The 24,313-nt window shown below is 41.6% G+C and overlaps 1 protein-coding gene across 2 annotated transcripts in view; it reads left to right on the top strand.

The window, feature by feature from the left end:
* Positions 1-24,313, top strand: part of PDE5A (phosphodiesterase 5A) — a 79,305-nt gene that overhangs the window by 17,441 nt on the left and 37,551 nt on the right. For both annotated transcript variants that reach the window (XM_056855884.1, XM_056855883.1), the window contains exons 2-5: positions 1,150-1,738; positions 5,205-5,294; positions 19,408-19,479; positions 22,704-22,793. In XM_056855884.1, the coding sequence (XP_056711862.1) occupies positions 1,154-1,738; positions 5,205-5,294; positions 19,408-19,479; positions 22,704-22,793 (837 nt within the window). In that variant the 5' untranslated portion in view covers positions 1,150-1,153. The remainder of the gene's footprint in view (positions 1-1,149; positions 1,739-5,204; positions 5,295-19,407; positions 19,480-22,703; positions 22,794-24,313) is intronic.

Raw genomic sequence — 24,313 nt, 5'->3', positions numbered from 1 at the left:
CTGCAGGGCGCATTTCCGGGCTGGAAGGGTGAGGAAGATGACTCAAGTCAGCTCCGCCCCTGGGAATGCCCCAAGAATGCCCCCCCACCAGCTCCACAGTCCTCTTCTGGGATTTAGGTCACAAAGAGGCTGTGGCAGCAGCAGAGCTCCATGCAGCTCCACAGCACCCTGGCACTGATGGAAATGCCCCCCCCCATGCCAGTGTAAGTGCCCCTTATTCCGTGATAAGAGGGCACTTACACTGGCACAGGGGTCACGCCACCTCCACACCACTTTCAGCCCCAAGCTCAGGAACGGGCTGAAACTGCCAAGACATTACCAAATTACCAAAATGTTATGATCAGTGTGCCCAGCGTAACTAAGGTGTGTTGTGATGTAATATTATGGAAACTTATGGTACATAAATTGTAACTAGTAGCAGCCTTCATGTAGTGAAAAACATGTGAGCTCCCTTCTCTTCTACCACACACCTCAAAGAATGTGAGCCAGGTGCTCCATGATGATATCTTCAGCATGGAGGCCATACTCCCACAATTTCTGTTTCACGTACAGTAAAGAACACTGCATGGAACGTGCATCTGTGTGATCCCAAGACCTGCCTGAAGATTACTTTTTATATGGATTTCATTGTCATACATAGACCTTTGCTTCTCACAGCTTGTGGACGCAAGACAAATTGTGTGTGTGTGTATACACACACACACACACATTTAGTTTGAGTAATTTATGCAGACTGCATAATTTAGATTTTTATGGCACAGAATTTCAGCCTACCTTATAGCTGATCATTTTTAAGCACATCTGTCTGTGTGTCTGCTTGTCTGTTTATCGTTTTTTTTCAGGATCCGTAACCAAGAATGAGTATGTTGATGTGCTTAAGATTGTCTTTGAAAAAAGTCCCCTGTAATTTCTTCTGATGAGAGGTAAAAATGTTTTATGAGACCAAGATGTTAGTGCTCAAGTCAGTCTCTGTGTTGAAAAGTAGAATGTGTTAAGAAGAAGCATGTGGCTGCACAAATGTGCTTCTTTTATCTGCCATGTGTAGAAGGCATAGATACTACGCCTATGGGAATACCCTCCTTAAATTTATTTCCTTTTTGTGGGAGACCGCTAACCTCCAATATTGATTGCATTCCTCTTCTGTTTCAGAGAGATGGTCAATGCATGGTTTTCTGAGAGAGTTCATACCATTCCAGTGTGCAAAGAAGGGACCAAACACCACAGTGAAGCTTGTTCTTGTCCCAGTCACCAAACAGCACGGGCTGAGAGCAGTACTCCCACACCACCAGCCAGGAAGATATCTGCTTCTGAATTTGACCGGCCTCTTAGGCCCATTGTTGTCAAAGATTCTGTTGGAACAGTGAGTTTTTTGTTGGGTTCTGAAAAGAAGGAGCAGATGCCTCTACAGTCTCAGAGGCTTGGAACGGATGCAGGGGATCAGTGTTCAAGGCTCTTAGAACTAGTGAAGGATATTTCCAGTCACTTAGATGTCACTGCTCTTTGTCACAAAATTTTCTTGCACATCCATGAACTGATAGCTGCTGATCGCTACTCCCTCTTCCTGGTCTGTGAAGACAGTTCCAATGAGAAATTTCTTGTCAGCAGGCTTTTTGATGTCGCTGAAGGTTCTACCTTGGAAGAAGCATCGAACAACTGTATCCGCCTGGAATGGAACAAAGGGATTGTGGGCCACGTAGCAGCTTTGGGTCAACCTTTGAATATTAAGAATGCATATGAGGTAAATAAAGAACATGTGTATGTGTAGTTTTTTTATCCATAGAGATATAAAGTTTATTTTTATTTATTTATTTGGATATTTATACTCCGCTTTTCTCTCCAGTTGGGACCCAAAGTGGCTTATAGCATTGTTCTCCCCTCATTCATTTTATCCTCACAATAACCCTGTTAGGTAGGTCAGCTGAGAGATAATGATTGGCCCAAGGTCACAAGCTCCCATAGCAGTGTTGAGATTGTTCCTGAGATCCTGGTCCAACACTCTATAAACACCACACTATCCTCCACTTAGTTCTCTACTTAGTTCTCTTCTAAATGAGTCACACCATTTATTCATTTAGCAGCAGTTCTCTAGTGATTTGGGCAAAGAAAGATCTTTCCCAACACCTGCTATTTGGGATCCTTAGCAGGGATTTGGAGCTGACAAAGGGATATAAAGCATTTATCTATCTATACATCTAATTCTCAACATGACCCCATCTGTGAATATTGAAATCTGGAAATTAGGGCCATGAACAGACAAGACATATTTCTACAAACCTGAGAAAAACTTCAGGTTTCCAGACACATCTGACATCTAAAAAAACAACAAAAACCCAATATTGAAGTATTAACACACACACCCCAAATAACAGAAGCAGTACCTTTGGCTTTAAAAAACTAATGCCCTAACAGTATTGCCAGCCTTCAAGCCTTGGTTTCTGTCAGTAAAAGGCAGGTGGAGGGGGCAGGGCCCTTTCCAGGGTTATTTTGGTCTTTGAGGGAGGACTCATCAGGGCCAGGCCAACACTTGTTTGAGGGGTATCTCCCTCCCTTTAATTCACCATTGATTTCTATGAGAGATCAGGTCTACCCCCACAGAAAATAATGCCCCTTTAAAATTTAACTGGAGGATCCCCCTCCCCACTAACAGTTGCCTGCCCCATGACTCTCCATCCGCTTGTATTAGGTGGCTACAAGCCTTGGTTCTGGAACATATGTTCTGTTGAACTATGACAGATCGTCACGGGATTGCCAGAATTGAAAAAGCTAACGCGAAATAGGACTCAATACCGGATACCTATCTTTATTCTTGGCATTCTTGGACTTTACCAATTCTATGATGTCTTGATATGGACATTGTTTTCGGTTTTGTGCTTATACTTATGTATTCATATTATATTGAAAATTCATAGTTAAGCCTTTAGTAGCTCTATGCTTTTTTGCCATAAGTGCCGTTGTTTTATATCACTTCCTATCTTTGGCACTAGTTCTGCTGTTTGATTTCCCAATGAGTTAGGCAAGGGAGGGAGGAGGAGAAGTGGGAACCACACCCACATGAGCTGGTCGGGTAGAGGAGGAACTGTCCTTGGTGCCACAGCAGGTGGACAAGGAGGAAGAGGGTGTGTGAACACATGAACACATGAAGCTGCCTTATACTGAATCAGACCCTTGGTCCATCAAAGTCAGCAATGGGGTTTAACGCATGGCCAATTTGTCTCGCCTTTGTGCCTTAAAAGTAGCGAATTCCCGTGGTCTAAACGCATGACCGTCCAAGGGCTGCGCATCGGACCCACCTTAGGCGCGAATTAAGCACAAAAAAACGGGTTAAGCAATCCCTGTTTTCTAGTGATCTTTTCAGTGCTAAACAACTACTTTTTAAAATTTTGCTACATTACCAGAACGCCGGCGTGCGTGTAATCACATGACTAGCCCGCTACTAACCTCCTTTCGTTCAAGCTCCCAGCCCCGACAAACAGCTGAGCTGCGGGTGAGCAAGGGCGGGGCAGATGCGAGCCGCGCTGCTGGCTAGGAAGGGAAGTGACGTGACGGGGAAGGAGAGCTCCTTTTATGGACTTCCGGGGGGAGGGCAGAGGGTGGAAGGGGCAGAGCTTCTCTGACCTGAAGAGTATAAAAGGCCAGAGGAGAGCTGTAGCCAGGTAGGAAGTAGGCTGTGACCCAGGCTGGCTAAGCATAGAGCCACCCGGGTAGCCTCCGAGGGAGAGGAAAGCTCAGACTCTCTCTCGGACTGGTCTGAGGCTGAAGAGGCGCCTCAAGCCCCGACCCTCTCCAGGCCAGACAGACACCCCCCCCGGACCAGCCCTGTAGGGGGGGTACTTAACACCGTCACGATAGTATACCAGAACTCTGGTGTCCCAAGAAAAAGGGGAGAATCAGCCTTTGATTGCATAACCCCTCAGCCAATCCTTGGCCAATGACACGGCGGTCACTCCCCTACTATCCCACATTATATGGCTGGCTCAAACGCACGGGGAGCCTCCAGCAGCTACTTGCTTCGGACTTATAGTGGGATGGACTAGCGTCATGCGTTTGACTATCCAGTCTTGGATTAAAATATTGTGAGATAAGGGAGGAGCGAACCAAGAACATTCTGCCCATGCGTTAATCCCCATTGTCTACTCTGACCGGCAGCAGCTCTCCAGGGTCTCAGGCAGGGGTCTTTCACATCACCTACCTGCCTAGTCCCTTTAACTGGAGGTGCTGGGGATTGAACCTGGGACCTTATGCATGCCAAGCAGATGCTCTACCACTGAGACCCAGAGTAGGAGTTCTGTTGTGCCTCCTGCACTTCCAGCACTGCAAGTGGGTGAAGAGGAGGAGGGTGGGGGGGAGGAGTGGGAGGTGCCATCACCAATCCGCCACTGCGTAAGCTGAGGTAGGAGTGCTGCAAGCAGGTGGGTGGGAGAATGGGAGCTACCCCCACATTGGCTGTATGCACCAAGCAGTCAGAGGCAGTGGCACAGTGGGTGGGATGGTTGGCAAGTGGCTGAGCAAGCAAGTGTGTGTGGGGTGGAGTAATGGAATTCCCCCTGCCAGTCCCACAGTGTGTGAATGTGTGTGAATGTATTGTGATACCTACTCAGGGTATTTTGGATGGGGTAATAGTTTAATTTTTTGGGGTTACACCACTTTTGTGGACGTTAACACAGATAGTTCTGTCACATCTGAGTGCACCATAGTGTTTCTAGAATTCAGCTTTCTCTGCATAAGAATGGCAAAGCTGAGCTTTTAAACTTTATTTCCAAAAATGGAAGATCCTGATCCTTTTAATCAGCAATGCTTATTTAGCCATGACTGCACTGCATTCAGTGTGCTTTATTCGTTTTCTTTGAGAATAGAAAAATGTTCTAAGAATGGTTATGCTTTTGGTAAGGATAATATGGCATATATTCATACTGGGGGGGGAGAATAGCACAGGGTTTTTTTTAAGCTCGTTACACTCTGTGTAGAAAGTTATGAAGTTCTTTGTCTACACATGCTGATGTTCCACATAAACAATTTGTTTCAGCCTCTGCTTTATGGAATATAAATGCCAGAAAAAGTTGTTTTCATTTTCTTATCCATTGTCTCATAGTGGAAACATTGTTACTGAAGAGGAACAGATAGATGGAACATCTCCATTCCTATACTATAAATGGGGGAAGTAATGCATAATTTTTCAAAAGAATGTGTATTTTCTTCTTTGACAGGACCCCAGATTCAATGCAGAAGTGGACCAGATCACAGGTTACAAGACACAGAGCATTCTTTGTTTGCCAATAAAGAACCATAGGGAAGAGGTAAGCTCACCCTTTTTTTATTGTAGAACTTCCAGCCCTGCTAATTCCCTAAACTGTTTTCAGCTTTAAGGCTCTGTCCCAAAGCAGTTTAAAAAAAGAAAGGAAAACTCTGTCTGCTTATGTTTCCACTGAGAACAATTTTGACATGTGCAGTTAACTATGCAGCGTTGGTTTATAGCCAGTTTTGTTTTCAGTTTTGTAATTTTCTAAATAGCGTGAGCCATTTTTGGCAATGTAAATGCATCTGCCATCTTTTCAGACATAAAACTCTAATTTCATTTAATGTATGTATTCACACAGTTTGTTCAACTGAATTTGTACTGAAAGAAAGTTTTCCATATGTATGAAATGTAGTTTTTTTTAAAAAAAAGATCCCACTTACCATGAAAAACCAAGCTTACTCTTTTAAATAAAGAATTATAAGGAGAGACTGAAGGAAACCCAATAGAAAAAAAACAGAAATAAATCAAAAAGTGGCAGAGGAGAAAAGCCATAAAATTGAAAAGCAGGAGATCTGTTTTAATCTCTTCCTTTGATATTTATTAGAAAACAAACATTAGCAGTCTTGTATGTATTATGATTTCAGATGTGATGATAAGACCAACTAGCAAATGGGTAGCCCAATCCTAACCGGGGTTGAGGCTGAAAGGGGATAGGTGCCGGCGTGCCCCCAGCATCGGCGATAGTGCCGCTTGTGCCACCTAAACTGGCACGCTGGTGCTGGGCCACATACGCTGGCTTTGGGGAGCCGTGTGGCAGCTGAGGTGGCTGAGCCGTGTGGCATTCCTGAGGTGTGCCCGGGTGGGGGGTGAAGATGACTTTAGTCAGCTCCCTAAGCTCTTTCGACTTTGGAATGCCCCTTTTTGCAGGCACTAAGTTACACCTGCAAAGAAGGCAGGCATAGCCTGGTAGAACTCAGTGGAGAGTTTCATGGGGTTTTCTTGAGAAAGGTATTTTCGGCTTGCTGCACTTGGCAATAAGCTGCTCAGGAGGTGGCGCAGCTGCACCTCCCCTGGTGCTTCTCAACTACTCTTCTTTAGGATTGCGCTCCTAAACATTCAAAGTATGTTTATGGGGGGAAAGGGCAGCATGCACTTTGTCCATTCCTCAAATGTTACTTAAGATGTGGAAAAGAAATCTGAGAGACGTAGCTTTCATATCACTGGTGGGGAATTGATGCATATCCACCTCAATCCTTATAGGCTCTAATCCAGTAGAGATAATCCACATATACAGAAAAGCTTCCCTGTGACCAGCACTTGTGAATCTTTCCACAGGAGGCAATTGGAGCCCCAACCAGATATGAGGCACTAGCTTATCCTTTTCACTTAATTTCCCCAGTCAGGTTTCCAGGAGCATATCTGTTGTCTTCCCTACCCCAAAATACCCAACCTGTGCTGCGTTCAAGCCATATGCCCTGTGACTGCTGCTGGTGCAAGCTGAGCTCGGCACACATATGGTTTTGATTTCATGAGAAAAGCCTATCTGTACAGAACTCAGGATGCCACAAATGGCACATGAGCATTATAAAAGTGTGCTTCCAGGCTCAAACTTGGTATTTTATGATAGTCACACACTGATAAATTCTTGATTATGTGGCTCTCAAACTAAATGATTCTAAACTTTTGAGGATAACAGTACCATTCTTAGTTCTAGCTCTGTTAGTTAGGTGCTTGGTCTACTATATTAATTTCCTTTTTTTTTCAAGGTTTGATTAACTCCTAAGTACCTGATGGTTTTATTATCCCTGTTACTGAACAAATTGTCACAATATACTTATGTGGCACAACTGAGGTGAATGGAATGTTTCATTACCATAGTCTTATGCCATTGCTACAGCATCCTGCTAGAAGGAAGGATGATAAACAAGTTAACTCCAAATGATTGCAATAATTATTATGAGAAATTAGAACAGCTTCACATATATGTGTACGACACTCAGTAACACTTAACTTGATATACTCCCAGCTGAATGTATGAAAAACATGTGCCTGAAACAACATGTTTACAGTATTTAATCTGTGGTAGCTGATGGAAGTTATTACAGCATCGCAGTTAGCAGCTGATAAACATTCATGTGTGAACTCACAGCAAAAACGAACAAAAGGGAGGGAGAAAAATTTCAATTCCAAACAAACCAGGTAACCAAAGAGGTTTTTCACCCTCTTTGGTTACCTGAACTCAAAGACATTGGCGCTAGAAATTTTAAGTGGAATCCCTCCCCCCCACACACACATAGTTGTGTGGTTTACACACAACTTCAGAATGGTTTGTGTTGTGGTCCTGCAGTCAGTCCCCTGCAAGGAACAGAATAAAAAAGCTGAATTGTATTTTGACCTATAGAGCTGCTTGCAGACTGTGTTCTTTCGTGGGCAGATCTCATCACATGTGACTTCTTTTTTTAAAGACACTAGGGTTCTCTTACTTTATCTGCCATTTTTTTAAAGTGCTCATAAACTACCAAGTAGTGTACAAACATAAGCAGTGCAGACTTATAGTACAATAGATGCCACTAGGGCTAAAGTCTTGCTAAAGTAAAGATTACTTAATCCCCATGAGTAAAATCTTGCTGTATATTTGCAGATTAATGTAAAATTATTGCTCCATCTGCCCTTCACCTGATTGGCAGAACACACATGTCAAAAATCTGGCTTCAAGTTGGCCTTCTGATGGAGTGCTCCAAGGCTTGTTTTGACTGTGTGGACATTTCTATTGACGTACGATTTTCAGTCAAGGAGAGGTTTTGTATTTGCACTTTTCCAATTCTCCTTTTTTTAGCAGCATTTCAAATACATTCATATTTTTAGTACTTTTATGAATAAAAACTTGTTTAAAAGGGCATTTAATCATATTGATTGACAGCTACACATGATTCTTTGTGTAGGGATTTATTTATGTTTACTGTGAAATAAGATTTCCTTCCCCCCAAACCCAACTGCCGCATGAAAAAAACAAAACAAAAACAAAGCAATCTGAAAGGTGTGTGTGTGTGGGGGGGAGAAATCCAGGCCTTGTTTTAAAAAAGGCTTTCTTTTGCTCAGAAAGAGCTCCAATGTGGCAGGAAGCACTTGAATCCCCACCTCTTCACACACTGCTTCATGATTGGCTGTGAGAGAAGTCAATCTTCTGTGTTTTCCCCTAATGCAGTATGCATGCTCTGTGACTCTGGAATAAGCCAGGATCAGCGGTTTAATTCGGGCCAGAAGAGGAATGGGAAAAGCCAGGTTCATTTTCCATCGAAACAGCATTGCGCTTCCAAGGAATGAGATAGTGTGCATACTGAAAAACTTGATCCTGGCTGAAACAGGGAATAAAGGAGGTTAAAGCAACCATGCATAAATGACCTTTGTGAACTCCCTCAATCTCATGCATAATTGTATAAACCTTTATCATGTCCTACCTTAGTCATCTCTTTTCTAAACTGAAAAGTCCCAGACTCTTCAGCCTTTTGTCATAGGGAGGGTACTCCAATCCCCTAATCACTTTGGTTGCCCTCTTCTGTACTTTTTCCAGCTCTGCAATGGCCTTTTTTAAGATACAGTAACCAGAATTGTACACAGTATTCCAAATGAGGCCTCACCATAGATCTATAGAGTTTGCCTTTTTCACTGCTGCAGCATACTAGGTTGACATTTTCATTGAGGTATCTACTACAACCCCAAGATCTTTCCCCCTCTCAGTCTCAGCAAGTTCAGATTAGCCTCTACTTGAAGGATTTTTGTCCCAATGTGCATTGCCTTACACAGTCACTTACCAACATTGAACTTCATTTGCTACATTGTCGCCCACTCACCCAATTTGTGGAAATCCTCCTGGAGTTCTTCACATTCATCCTTGATTTTTACCATCCTGAATAATTTTGTGTCATCTGCAGACTTTTCCACTACACTACTCATCCTTAGTTCCATATCATTTATGAAGAAATTAAATAGTACTGGTCTCAATACTGATCCTTGTGGGACCCCATTGCTTACATCCCTCCATAGGGATAATTGTCTGTTTATTCCTACTCTTTGCTGCCTGTCATTTAACCCATTTTTAATCCATAAGAGAACCCATCCTCTTATCCCATGATTGTTAAGTGGCTCTGACCCCCTTCAATCATCCTTTTTCTCGGAACCCCAATATTTTTAACCTTTGACTTTAAACAGCATTCTCTAAGCTCTTGATCATGTTTGTAGTCCTTGTCTAGGAGAGCATTTTCCCCCAGTATGCATATCTTCAAACTTAGATTGAATCTCAGCTATCCTTTTATTGTCTATTTGCTGTCAAGTTGCATCCGACTTATGATGATCCCAGCAAGGGGTTTTTGAGGCAAATGAAAAGCAGAGGTGGTTTGCGACTGCCTTCCTCTGCAGAGCCTTCCTTGGTGGCTTCCCTTCCAAGTACCAACCCTGCTTAGCTTTCAAGATCTGATAAGAGCAGGCTATATGATGCCTCCTTCCCTCCCAAACAAATGAATAGATGAACACAAGATATTAGCACAACTTTGATCTACTGAATCAACCCCTAAATTATCATCTGCTTTTAGCTGCTTTTCCTAGGGTTTCTTTTAAACATTAGCAACACAAAAACATTTTGGTTCTCTTTCCCAACATGCCCCTCCCAATTTAGAAAACAGACATTATTATTATCATAAAGATCTGTCTAGCAGCTAAAGGAAGCTGCTTCAGTTCTGAAAGTTATTGGTAATAGCCCAAAGATATAAGGCCTTTCTGATGATCACTGAAAACCAGTCAAAAGCATATTTTAACTAATGTATAAGTGATCCCCCCAGCAAATTAGCAATTTATTAATATTTTGGGCATGATCCACTCCATCTCCTGCATGCAGATGTTTTGATCACTTGGTACAAAACCAATGTGTTTTGTACCAAGTGATCATGTGTCCCTTTTGAACTTTATTTAGCTCAGTGATCACAGTTGTTAGAAGTGTTTTACGAAATACAAAATATTGCTTCTTGAATGCTATGAAAATGTACACCCACAATTAACAGCACTGCAGTGAGGAACAGCCTGAGGTCTGAATGTGTGTGTGTTAAGTGCTGTCAAGTTGTTTCCGACCTATGGAGACCATATGAATCAGTGTCCCCCAGAATATCCTATCATTAACAGCCTTGCTCAAAGCTTGCAAACTGAGGACCGTGGCTTCCTTCAATCCATCTCATGTTGGGTCTTCCTCTTTTCCTGCTGCGTTCAACTTTTCCTAGCACGATTGTGTTTTCCAGTGACTCTTGTCTTTTCATAAAGTGACCAAAGTACGATAGCCTCAATTAGTCATTTTAGCTTCTATGGACAGTTCTGGCTTGATTTGAACTGGAACCCATTTGTCTTTTTTTGGCAGTCCACGATATCTGTAAAACTCTCCTCCAACACCACATTTCAAACGTATCAACTTTCTTCTTATCAGCTTTCTTCATTGTCCAACTTTTACACCCATACATAGTAATAGGGAATACTGTGGCATAAATTAACTTGATCTTGGTTGCCAGTGACTCATCCTTAAACTTCAGAATCTTTTCTAGCTCCTTCATGGCTGCCCTTCCCAGTCTCAATCTCCTTCTGATTTCCTGGTTGTGTCTCCCTTTTGGTTGGTGATTGTGTCAAGGAATAGAAAGTCTTGAACAATTTCAGTTTCCTCATTGTCAAATTTAAAATTGAGTAATTCCCCAGTAGTCATTACTTTTGTCTTCTTGATGTTCAGCTGTAGTCCTGCTTCGGTACTTTCTACTTTAACTTTCACCAGAAGTCGTTTCAAGTCTTCACTATTTTCTGCCAGTAATGTATCATCAGCATATCTCAAATTGTTAATGTTCCTCCCCTCAGTTTTCACTCCACCTTCATCTAAATTAATCCAGCTTTCCTTATGATATGTTCTGCATATAGATTGAAGACATAGGGAGATAAAATACACCCTTGTCTGATACCTTTGCCAACTGGAAACCATTCTGCTTCTTCATATTCTGTCCTAACAGTAGCCTCTTGTCCAGAGTACAGGTTGCCTATCAAAACAATCAGATGCTTTGGCACACTCATTTCCTGTAAAACCAGCCATAGCTTTTTATGATCCACACAGTCAAAAGCTTTGCTGTAATCTATGATACGCAATCTGATTTTCTCCAATAACCAACAAATTTTCAATATGATCTTTAGTGCCTCTTCCTTTACTGAATCCAGCTTGAAAGTCAGGTATTTCTTGTTCCATTTATGGTAACAAGGGCCTGCTTATTGTATGAGAAACTGATTTTGTGGAAAGTCATGAGTGTCAATGCAACTGTTCTATTTCACTGAAGAATCATAATATGGCAGTATTTAGAAGTAAAAGTACACTTTGCCATGAAAAGGGAATGCATGTGGTATCTTTTTAAAATTAATAATTCTTGTTGAAGGAGGAAAGTCAGATGAGTTGCAAAATACCTGAAAGATATGGGCCCATGAAGGGGAAAAAAAGACAAAGCCACCTAATGACACATCCTAAAGAAAGAGTGAAATCCATTTATTAAATTTAGAGCTTGGACTGAAAAATTGCTATCAGCACTCTCTTCAACTATTTTAATGTGCCCTATAGACAACTGCAAAGGCAATCTGGTTGTATGTCATATACATTTTGAAAGACTGTGAAATGAGTTCCAACATCTCCAGACATTGTAACCTGTTTCTGAAAATGTTCTCCAACATACATCATCTTATTCTGTTCTCCAACATACAGCTATTTAAAATAAAAAAACATTTTTTCAGGAGTCTAAGTCCAATTCCCATCCAACCTAAACCTTTCTAAGTCCATTGAAGCCAACAGGTTTAGAAAGGTGCTGTAACTCCCCTTCGGAATACTCTTTAGGATTCCAGTTAATGTTACCAAACAAAGTCTGGATTTTCTCCAAGGCACCATTTTCAGTTTGATAGCACTGGACAAATAGGAAAGAAGATGCTTCTTTTGGGTTAAAGCAGCAGCAAATCACCCCTATGTCTTTTATAGGATAAACTGTCAGGAGCACATTAAGGTTTGGATGGGGACAAGAAATATACAGAAGCCACAGTGATAGAATGAAGGGTGCTGGTAGAAGACACAGAGGGCAGAAGAGAAGGCTGCAGATACAAGGTCTGGACAAATAGGAGGGGAGAGCTGAGCATGAGATACAGAAATGGGAATGAAAATGGAACAACTAGGAAGGAGATTTATGAATTTAATGGCAAAGGAGGAGATAACTAGTACAGGCGGGGACTGTGAGAAAAGTAGCATAGAGCATGCTTGATCAGGGTGAAGGGCAGAAGAAACTCATCACACATAATAAAATCTTCATGTACTCTTTTTCATAATCTGTAAGACCAAAAGGAAAACAGGCCCCTTAACTACTTTAGAATGTGTAGCTGTCTGGCCTGGTGATGAAGAATGAGGGTATTCTTTAAAGAGCAGCCTTGAAAAATAGCTTACTGTCTTGGATTGCTTAGATTTTTGGACATGAAAGAAATTTAATCTCCATAGGGGTACAGAAGTGATGGTAGAGAATCTGAAAAAAAAACCCCATTCATCCTACAGTTTAACAAAAACGCCCATCCCCTTTCTCTGAAAGAAATGAAGATCCATTTCCTGCTTCTTTGAGCATTCTTTGATACGGTGGATCGTTTTTCTTCTGTGTTGTCTTTACTGAATATTAAAATCTTCTCAGGAAGCCAAGAAAAAAAAGTGTTTAACTTAGAAATAACAATGAAGAAAGGGCACAGGCTCCCTTTGGGGTTTGATGTAGCTTTCACAGAATTAAATCTGAGATCTGAATGTACAAGAATGCAACAAGAGGCATCCAGATAAAATAAAACTCTGAATGCAGCTAGCTCTACTAAATAAATATCTGTGGCCTGTTGAGAAAGCCTGCAGGGAGCTAGGAAGGGCAATGTCATTCTTAAGGCTAAAAGTCAGCCTGACTATTTTAGGCAAACAAAATAATTAGTGAAAACTCTGTGGTGGATCATATGACAGTTGAAGCTTATCTTTGTAAAGCAAATGGAGCCTCCAGGATGGACCAGCAATGGGCACTTGCGTGCAGAAGGAGTAAGAACAACAACACTGAAGTAATCAAGTATTTAATAGAAATAGACACAGCTGTTTAAGCATAAGGGGTTAGTACTGGAGGGACAGAGCAGTAGAAAAGCATAGGGACGAAATACCGTTAAGGATCCAAAAGTGCAGCCTTGCCAGTAGCCCTTCCACAAGGCATATAATGTCAAATGCAGTCCAACCAAGGTGAGATTTCTACCTAAAGAGCGTTATGGCCCATTTATAGCCGGTGGGTCTCACGTTGCCAGATCCTGGATGTTTCCATCTTGGGGTCTAGCATGTTTGGAGTTTAAATTTGCTTGCAATTAAACTTTCTTAAGGATGTTTAAACTGATTCTTATACTCTTGCTCTAATATATAGGCCCCATGACCTTCCTGACTTGTACACAAATTGTGTTTGTGCTAATGATGTAACTGGCTCACCAGGCTAAAAGAAATCCTGCAGAGCTGTCTATGTCATTTCCCAATTAGCTGGTTCTAGGACACTTGCTTCCGGCACAGCTGATCAGCAGTCCTCATCTCAGGGGGTTTTGCCATTACTGCCTCAAAACTGGAGATGTAAAATTTCCAAAAACTGTGAAATATCCAGAAACTGAGAACATAGTCCACATAATACTTTTTATGAGGACCAGCCAAATGACACATAACAGTGTGAAAGTTTTCTAGTTCTTCACAACTCTTTTTCAAGCTGGATTAGGGAGACCTGGTCTTTCCCTTTGGTGGGAGGCCTCCTGCCCTCCCCAACCCCCAGCCAACTCTTCCTGCTGCCACTCAGCTGGGGGGATTGGCATTGCGTCAGCTGCCACTCAGTTGGGAGGCTTGGCGTTGCACCGGTGCCATGATGTCACTTCTGGTGTGACCAAGAAGTGACATCATTGTAGAGGGTAGCATTCACCCTGGCTTGATACTGTTACTTCTGAGTTATCCTGGAAGTGATTTCACAATGTTGGTGCCCCATTAACAAGTCACTGTACCCTGCAAACTCATGCTGGCTGCAATCCACTGACTGGCAGCCCTACATGGGAGGTTAGAAAAATATAAAAAGGAAGAAGCTTCAGTAAATGAAGTAAAGTCTTCAGTAAATGAAGCTTCAGTAAATGAATAAAAGCCTAATGTAATCTGCATTGTGCTAAAGATGTAAGATGCAGAGTTGATGCTGGTGTCCAGACACCCCCAGCTTTTTTATGAGGCCATAAAATAGTTATATTCCACAGAAAACAGAAATGGCAAATTGCTCTTGTGACTCTCTGCCATAGTGAGAACTGAATTCTGTTTTCAAGAAACAGTAAAGAAAACACTTGGAAGTCATTGCATTCACTTTGGAAATAAGTTTAAGATGTTGCATGAGGTATGATGTCAATTAAGTCTAAATAATTTAGTTTTACCTCATGTTGAAATCTCACAAAGTCTCTTGCTAGTCACAGTCATTGTATTAAGTTAGGGGATGAATTTAAGAAGTTGTAAGATGTTGCATGTAGTATAAAAATCAGTTGAGTCCATTTTATTAGCTCATGTATCATATGCCGTAGAAGCTTGCTGGGTGACCGTGGGCCAAGTCACAAAGTCTCAGCTTAACCTACATCACAGGGTTGTTGTGAGGATAAAATGGAGGCAAGGAAAATGATGTACGCTGCTTTGGGTCCCCATTAGGGGGAATGGCAGGGTACAAATAAACCAACCAGCAAACAAATAAATAAATGCTGCATTCTGCCAGGCACAGGCTCTTGGTGTCATGTTTTTTTTCTTATCAGCTGGCTTCAGGTATCGTAAAAGTGGAAAGAGGTTGTTGCCAGCCGTGCCAGTCCTAATGAAAACTTTTTTCTACTTTGTATTTATTTTTGCCAGAACTGGTACTTAAAAAAAAAAAAACCTTTATAGGAGGGTTTTTTCTATGCTCCCCCACATTTAATTTTTTCCATAAATTTAAAACCAATTTCCCATCCCCCCACCCACACTCTGAATCTCTACTCAAGACCAGTGAGCTGTACCAGTTCAAATGAGTTTGGAATCTGGGCGAGTTGGTTACTTTAAATAATACATTTTCATTATTCAGTTGTTGAAGGATGCTAGAATTCCCTTGAATGTTGCAGAGTCCTCTGTGTCTGTTTCATTTCTCGGTCTTTTTTCCACAGATATTAACAAGTTCAGGGGGGTGGTATTAGAATTCAAAAACATAAATGAGTCTACATATGGCTTGCACGCTACTCGCAGTCAAAAAGAAACCTGCAGAGCTAATACGGAGCAGCTGAATGGTCTTTTTAAGGCTATATTAACACAGCCTTTTTTACTGTTTCCTCACAGCTCTTTAAGAACCACAAACTTCCCTTTCATGGCAGGAAAGTGTTTACACAGGGTGAAAGTGTTCTTCTTTTGGATGCTTCAGAAGGCCTATGATCCTATTGAAATGGGTTCAGCTTTCTGTGGTTCAAAGCTAATAAAAATAAAAAGGCCAGTGTTGTAAGGTAACACCTGCATGTCAGCTGTGCACCTGTGGACTGCTGGGAGCACACAGTGGGAAACAGGAAAATGTGCTTACTTCTTCCAAGTTAGCTGTGGTTCTTAACACTGACTCTCCAGCCCTAACTCTTAGTTTTGGAAATGCAAAATAAGAAACCATGACTGTCCTTAACAATAACCCATGTACCAAGCAGTGAATTATATAGTGTTGTTCCTAAACAGTTCTACAAGTGCAGTATATATAAAACTGGTAAGTTCATCATTGGAGGGAAGGCAGCATGGTATAGCCCAATCTCGTCAGATCTTGGAAGCTAAGCAGGATGAATACTTGGAAGGAAGACCTCCAAGGAAGACTATGCAGAAGAAGGCAATGGCAAACAACCTCTGCTTCTCACTTGCCTTGAAAGCCCCTTGCTGGGGTCGCCATAAGTCAGTTGTGACTTTGGCGTTTTATACACACACAAGTTAGCCATTGTGGTACAAGTGTTCAGCTGTTAGGTTTGGAATGGAGACCCAGATTCAGCCCCCTGGGTTTGCTGGATGGCCATGGGAAAGACATCTCAGCCTAATTTAGGATTATTTTGATGTTAAAAGTGGTATAGGTGAGTAAGAGCAAGACGAGCAAAAGGGCGATATCTAGGATTCGTAAGTTTTTTCCAATAAGGCTCTTGTGCCTTTAATAGTCACATGGGTGGCATAAATTGACCAGGTGCAACTAGTGGTTGTATTTCATCCCTTTTCCAGCTGTTAAAGGCATACAGCCTCTCAGGCAAATGGTGGTCCTGTTTTTGGAGGGGGGTGGTGGGCAGACCCTTGCATGTTGAACTTGTTCACGAGAATCGGTTCCATCACTGTACATGTCTCCACTAGAAGGAGCCATTTTATAGTGAGATGATTAGTGAGTGAATTGGTTATGTTAGGGAATTCATAGCTGGCCTGAGTTCATTGGTTCTTGTAGGTTATCCGGGCTGTGTAACCGTGGTTTTGGTATTTTCTTTCCTAAAGAACCAACATAGCTGGCCTGTTCATAAATGCTTAATTTCTGTCAGTTGTTGGCGACAGGAGAGGATTTGGTTAGCAGTGCTGTGGTCTGGAGGAAACTGTGCAGTGTAGGAAAGCTTGGTTGTAAATTATAACAGGAATTTTGTGGGAGTCCATGGGTATTTACTTCAATGAAACGGCTGCGTTGCCTGTTCTTTGTGGTGCCTGTTCTATAGAGATTAAAAAGTACTTCACATATGGAGATGCAAACAATCTGTTCTTGCGGCGTGATCTAAAATAGGAAAGCTTCTCCTAAATTAAAGAGAGCCTGGTAGCTGTATCTTGTTTTTTTGGGAGGCCTGTGTGATGTATAGGATATCTGGAATTATGGGAGCTCTCACATATTTCATGTTTTGAAGCAGTGTCGATGTTCAGGTGTTTTAAAAACATTTCTTTAAACTGCGTGGCTTGTTTGAAGACAGGAGGAGTTTGCCATTAACTTAAAAGAGCAGAATTTGCTTTCGTGAAAAGGAACTTGACAATAAAACCTTTATTTAAAATGGACATTTGGAGACTCTGCTTGCTAATGGCTAACTACACAGAACAATGATCTTATTTGTGTTGCCAGTAGCTTATGGGGGAGGCTGATGTGAGAGGGAAGACTATAAATCATAATCTAACCCTCTGAGATACTGAAAGCGTTTTTCCACCCAGTTTTACAACCTGGCTATTAGAACTTGGTCTTTAATGTCTGACTGCAGTTTTCCATATGTGTGCCTCGCAAAAGATCGTCTGTTGATGTCTACATTAATAGCAGGAGGCATCATTTCCTGTTTCATATCCCTTCCAAACTGCCGTGGTCACAAATAAGTCTATTTCTGGTGCATTCTGGGCAACAGCCTTGCTGCTAATGTGCTAAACCCACTAAACTGAATTAACAGCCTTCTTTATCAAGTACCTGTTGCCCTGTGTTTGCAAAACTCTTATCTGGTTGGGTTAAAATTTGCAGTGCTATATGTCACTTTGGAAAAAAAAAAGGCAAGTTGAAAAGGCTTCAAAGGGCATGTCCAGACAAGCCCTTAAAACTGTCCTATTGCTATTTTAATTTAATTTCCTCAGGACTGCAAGTCACTCATCTGGCTCAGTTACCTCTCATTAGCAGGCTCCAAGAATATCAGTTATACATACATTAATGGAGCACTCCTAAGACTTCTGCCATTAATGCTCAGAGTGGAGACCATTATGACAGGAAACTTGAAATCCCACAGAGCTATTATATGTACCCAAAGAATCAGTTAGGCCTTTCAAATAACTTGAAATTAAACAGTCCCTTTTAGAAACAACCCAGACTAAAAGCATGTTTTTGTCTGGTTTAAAAGAACTGAAAGCAGTTTTGAACATGATGAACTGCTTTTGCGATTTAAATTAGAAAGGAGAGCTGTCTTTGATGTCACGCATGCAAGCTGTAGGAAAGCCCTTGCTTGTGGTAACTCCACAGAGGGTAACATTTTAAAAGATCCTTATGCGTGCAGCCTCCATCCCATAATGTTGAACATCAACAAAGCTATATCAAAATGGTGGTATTTTATGTAGATGCTTCTGCAGTGTTGGAGTAAAGTTATTACCATGATGCAGCCTCAGAAAAACGACAGCTAATATTTAAATGGCCTACTTCTCTCCTTGAGAGTATTAATGATTTTACTTTGAGTTTCGGCATACAAAATCAGCAATAGCAATTTCTGGGTACAGGGAGAACATTTAGAAGCTTACTATGACTGGAACAGATGGTTTTAACGCTGAAAGCCACATTGTGTTCAGCTGGAGCCCCTGCCTCCACCAGACAACTCGCCTATAAGGCAATATATTGACCCCAGCGTTCAGTGCAGATGGGTGGTGGAAAGTGCCGGCAAGGGGCCGCTGATTTATGGCGACCCTGTAGGGTTTTCAAGGCAAGAGACTAACAGAGGTGGTTTGCCATTGCCTGCCTCCATCAGTGCAGATTAGGCAAGTTGAACTCCAGTAGATTTCTCCTTCAGTTCCAATGAACATGTATCACTGGTAAATAGTGTATATGGTAAAATACAGTATATATGAGAAAGGTGTAAATGGCAGGCTTTCATGATGGATTCTTTCTATCATAGTGTACTCTTCCAGAGTGCTCCAAAGCAAAAAAACATATGTATAGATAATTTTTTTTTTTTTTTGTAGCTCGCATTCATATAGAACCCCTCAAAGCCTTTGGTGCAATAAGAAGAGAATGCACAAAGCCAGTTTTGGAAAGTAACAGCCTGATTCTACATTCATTTACTTGAAAATCAACCTTCCTGGGTTCAATAGGATTGCAGCATAAATGAGCTAAAGTTTTAAAAACAGCGATCCTGATTTTGTTTTGCATTTTGGTATTCTGAATGAAGTATTAAAAGATTTTATAACCATACTTGGATCATTGTATGTGATTTTATTGCTGTTAGTCGCCCTGAGCTTGACATTGTCAGGAAAGGGTGGAATAGAAATCAAATCAAATCAAAATAAATAAAATAAATAACCAATGTGACTGTTAATTGCTATATATCCATCTGTTGAAACCTTACAATATTAACTAATGTTTTGGTATCATACTCAGGTGGTTGGTGTGGCCCAAGCAATCAATAAGAAATCTGGAATTGGAGGAATATTCACTGAGCAGGATGAGAAGGTACAAATTATTAGCTTAACTTTATTGACAGAAAACCAGAGACAGCAACTGGCCAATCGCTCTTAAAGTGATTGACTGAACAGTACAAAAATGAAGACACTACTGAAGACAATGGGGGAGTAAACTGCTTCTTGGGAGCATACAAATGTATTAAAATGTCATTATCTAGGTACAAAAATCTTTGGGAGTAATTCAACGGTTTATCCAACTAGAATAACAGAGATCACTTCTGTAAGTGTATGTTGAATTCACCTTAATGGGGTGTTCATGCAGTGTGTATGTGTCTCAGATTTGTCTGCTTGAACACAGAGTCCTTTATGAGCTTTTTCAGATTGTTTGCTCCCCCACCCTGCAGTGTTCATATTCTTTTGCACCTTTTTGCCTCTTCTCAGTCTTGTTCTCCAGTAATGATCACAATTGCAGGGCTAGGTAGGAACACTGGATCAGTTCCCCTTTTCCCAACAGGAGAAGTGTCTGGTGACCAAAGGAAGCACCGTGTCTGACGACAGAGTGAAGCGCTGTTTTCTCCTCCAAATCCCTCTCCTGTCTGGAAATGGCAAGTCACCCCAAAGCCCCCCTGTGACATTGCAGGAACCCCTAGGACACTTTCCCATTTCCTGCCAGGAAGTGTGCAGGGGAGACAGGAGCCCCTGGTTTTTAATGTTTGTTTTAGACCTGTCAGGGCAGAAGAAGTGAAAAGTATGAAAGAGTTACAGTCCTGCTCCTCCATCGTAATTGATATGGGGGGGGGCTACATTTGATATGGAGTGGCTACATTTGTGGGAAGAGAAGGGAGCCACGATAGAGGGGCCCATTAAAAACCTGCAGCCAGCCCTACCTAGTGGCCTCTGTCTGAAGCTATGAGATGGTGATGGTTGTTCATGCTGCAGGTGGCAGAATCAGGACATTGTTCATCTGTTGAAAAGATTGACTGAATCTACCATTTTCTTGGTCTTTATAATCACGATTTCTGTTTGCAAAAGGGCTGTTAAAGTAATATAGTCAGCAAATAACCCTGTCAAGTGGTTTAGAGTATGAGTATCTAATGCAGTATCCAATTACTATTACACGAATGTCTCAGAATATAACTGCCTGGTACCCCAGTTTTGGACAGTATGAATAAATTGAATAACTGAACTGAATAAAATCGCAGTGTCAGAACGTGAGATTAATTTAGAAGTGCCTACAGCAGAGTGATTTACAGTGCCATGTTGTAGCTGTTTTTTTGAAGCTGCATTACATCATGAGCCATTTGTGGTGCACAAAACAGAGTTTAACTCAGACTGGAGGAGCTAACAAATGTTGGCAATGACAAAGTCAAAATTTCTTCCTTCCATATGGATTGTATGATGAACAGCTGCAGAACACTGTAATCAGTACATTTCCTGAAGGAAAACGGCTCATTACTTCCCTGCTTAAGAAAAATTCAGTTCCTAGTTTTAAAAGATTTGCAGTGCCATCCAAAGCAGAATTACATTCAATGGATGTAGAAGGGTAGAACTCTGCTTAGGATACCATTGTTAATTCCTTCTACAACAGATGCCTATAGCATAAGGATGACAAGGCATTTAATGTGTGTGGGTAGAGATCCCCAAAGATACTTACCAGGGAATATTTTTATTATGACAAAGCAGAGATAGATATTACATAGTCAGTGCTCAAGAATGCATTTATTCATGAACACAGACTTGATGTTAGTGATACTTTTTTCTAAGTAAGTTGTGGTTAGAAATGGGGACATTTTTTCCAAAACTGATACAAGAACCCTGACAACTGCTAAATGAAACGGTTTTATGCACGATTGTCAGATATAATTTAACAACAGTCTTTGATAGCATCTCTATTTTGTATTTGTTATTATCTGTGAAGGAAGCAGGCTCTTTTCATTTTATTTGCTTTGGGCCAGCTAGTTGAAGATCTGTGTAAAACATTTTAGACTTTGAGCTCAAAGAGATGTGATGCTGAGAGTTCTGAGTACGGAGCTCCCAGCATTTCTTTTAAAGGTACTGGAACATATACGATATGGATTGGCCATTAAGGCCAGTAGGAAGAGGCCTGGGGGGCTGCCCCCCACTGTTGCCACCTGAATCCTGGGTCCACCCCCCATGGCCACCCCAGTACAAAGAGAGGAGTGAACACTAGCCAGAGGCACATTGAAGGAGGGCCAGCCATGGCTAGGGACACACCCTTGTTGCTCACCCTTGCCAGGCCCAGCCTCGCTACAGCTAGGGAGGCTCTTGCCTGGCCTTGCCATGGCAAGGGATGGAACATACCTGCCCAGCATAACCTTGCACAGTGAGGGACAGCATGTGCTTGCCTGGCTTCCCAGCTTGGCCAAACAACTGCTGTCCAGGGCTAGCCAGGCAGGTGTTCCCTCCCTCCTTTGGGGGGGTGGAGCCAAGGAGGGGCCTTTTCCGGCGCCATTTCTCCTTCCAATTTGTATCCATCCCAACAGGGCAAATAGCAGCTCCCCACAGCCATTTCAGCTCAAGAACGTGGTATAAATGGGAAGTCTTAAAGTTCAGCCACTAGTGCCATTGTCTTGATCTGAAATGAAACTCCTGTGCATTATTTTTACAGAAAAATAATTAGTGTTAGCTCCTTACAGTGTCACATTTGTTTGAGTCCTGAATCTTCTACACTGTGTAGGCCATTGTCTTATTCTGTTCTTAAATTTTCAAGAATGGCTCACAAATCTGTACCACTTAAGATCTGGTCATAGGTAGACTTAGATATTTTAAGAACACCCAGTTTCTACTAAAGCAGGATGCTTGGGAACAAAGAACAACACATTCCTTGTAGGTCTTCAAGCTTATCCAAATAATTGGAGTGTTATTAAAAACAAGAAAATGCATTTTTAGGTGTAAATAACCACATGAACTGATACCCTGCTAAGTATGTGTAGGACTGAACATTTTGTCCTTTTCTGTGGGGGTTACGGACAAATACTGAAAATAAATGGCAAAACAGCACAAAAAATAACCGTACATTGGATGGGATTGCAAAGTCACTGTAAACTGTTGTTGACATGTGAGTCCAGCAAATAAGTGATCTAAAGCAAGCCAAGTAACATTTTATAGGACCATTTTTGTGTAATTCAAAGCTCACCTGTTCCTACATTATTAACATTTGGCACAGTACCTTCTGGGTCTTATCTGTATTACAGGAAGTTGGTGTTAGATTCAAGCTGCCCATTCAGTTAACTGATAATATCTGGTTTTCAGGATTTTGCTGCTTATTTGGCATTTTGTGGAATTGTTCTTCACAACGCTCAGCTATATGAGACATCCCTGCTCGAAAACAGGCGAAACCAGGTGAGACTGATAATTTATCAATGAAGTTTTTCCTGACTTTTTTTTTTGCTGATTGTACTTAATATCTGGTTTGTGGTGCCGAGGGTTCAGCTGGAAGCAGTGAAAGGTTACCAGAAGGGTGGGAGATGCGCTGGGGTTGTGTGCTCAGCTCTGGCCCTAGGAAGCAGCTGAGGAGAAGAAGTGGGGATTTGAGGGAAGGGAACAAGGGCAGATTAGCCCAGGAATATATCAAGCTGAACAGCTCCTTTGGCACTAGAAGCCAGCACAGCAGCTGAGGCCCAACGGCAGTGCAAATGGTGGGCACATAAACTATCCCATTCTCCCACACTATCACCAACCAATAGCCATGCAGGAAGAGGCAACCAGTGGCTGACACACTCGTTGCCACCACTAGAGACATAAAATTTGTGAATAAAGCAATGTGGGGAGGGAAATGTTTCGCCCTCCATTTTTATTTCAGATTAAAACCCAGAATTTTGGGGGGAAATTGAAATATATGCTGTACTTAATTCTGTGTCAAACCTAAACATAGGGATTTCACACTATTCAATGAATCATTGATAACTTTAAGTTAACATTTTGGTCATTCCAAAAGAGAAAATAGTTCACAGGAGTTACTTTTTCAGTGCTCCCTAAAATGTCTCTAGCTGCTGATGAAGGGTTTAAGCCAAGGGGGCACTACAGGGCTGGCAAAGCTGCTGGAGGTTGGCTCTAGGGGTGTGCAAAAAAAAAAAAAATCAGCATTTTTTGGATTCGGTCCATTGGATCCGAAAAATATTGGTATTCCCAAATTCCATTATCAATATGGTATTCTGATTCTGATTTTTTCCGGGAATCCAAATTTTTCAGGTTTATTATTCCCTATGGGGAAACTTTGGGGGGGGGGTTGTTTTTAAAGATACAGGAACAAAAATTCCAGGGTAGCATCTTGCCAGAACTTTTCTTGTAAGTTAGATGGCCATTAAATGCATAGTTTGTATTATACCAATGGAACCTTCAAAAGAGAATTTTCATTTTAGAGAGGGTGAGCTTTGGCTTGAAGTATGAACCTTCACCTCTATTCTTTGCTATTCATGGGCTCCCAATGTGTTTTCCATTATTCTTTTCTCACTCACATGGTTTCTAAATACACAGAGTCAATCTGTCATTTGGGAGTAGCTACATTAGGAAAGTTTATTTCTTTGCTAGTTTGAACAACATCCTTGTGAGAATGGCTTATTTTTGTATTCCTTGATTTTGCCTGTAGTAGAATCTTCCAGGAATCTTCTTGCCAATTGGAATTATCCTAATCCTACAAAGGTTGCATCATCCACATAAAGCCATATGGGATTTTATTATGGAGAAATAGCTTCCATGTCACTACAACTAAATTGCAAAAGGGCTTCAGGGCTGCTGGGATTTGAACAGGTGATCTTCGGATTGAGAGCTTTGCTATTCCTTGTGACAAGCTACAGAGGCAGTAAGGGTGATCCAGCTGCAGGGACTGTAAGGAGTTCCCAAGCCTCAGAGAGATTCCAACT

Source organism: Euleptes europaea, chromosome 9 (assembly GCF_029931775.1).
Source record: "Euleptes europaea isolate rEulEur1 chromosome 9, rEulEur1.hap1, whole genome shotgun sequence".
Lineage (NCBI taxonomy): Eukaryota > Metazoa > Chordata > Lepidosauria > Squamata > Sphaerodactylidae > Euleptes > Euleptes europaea.
Note: the sequence above shows the minus strand (reverse complement) of the source record. Positions and strands in the feature narration are given on the sequence as shown.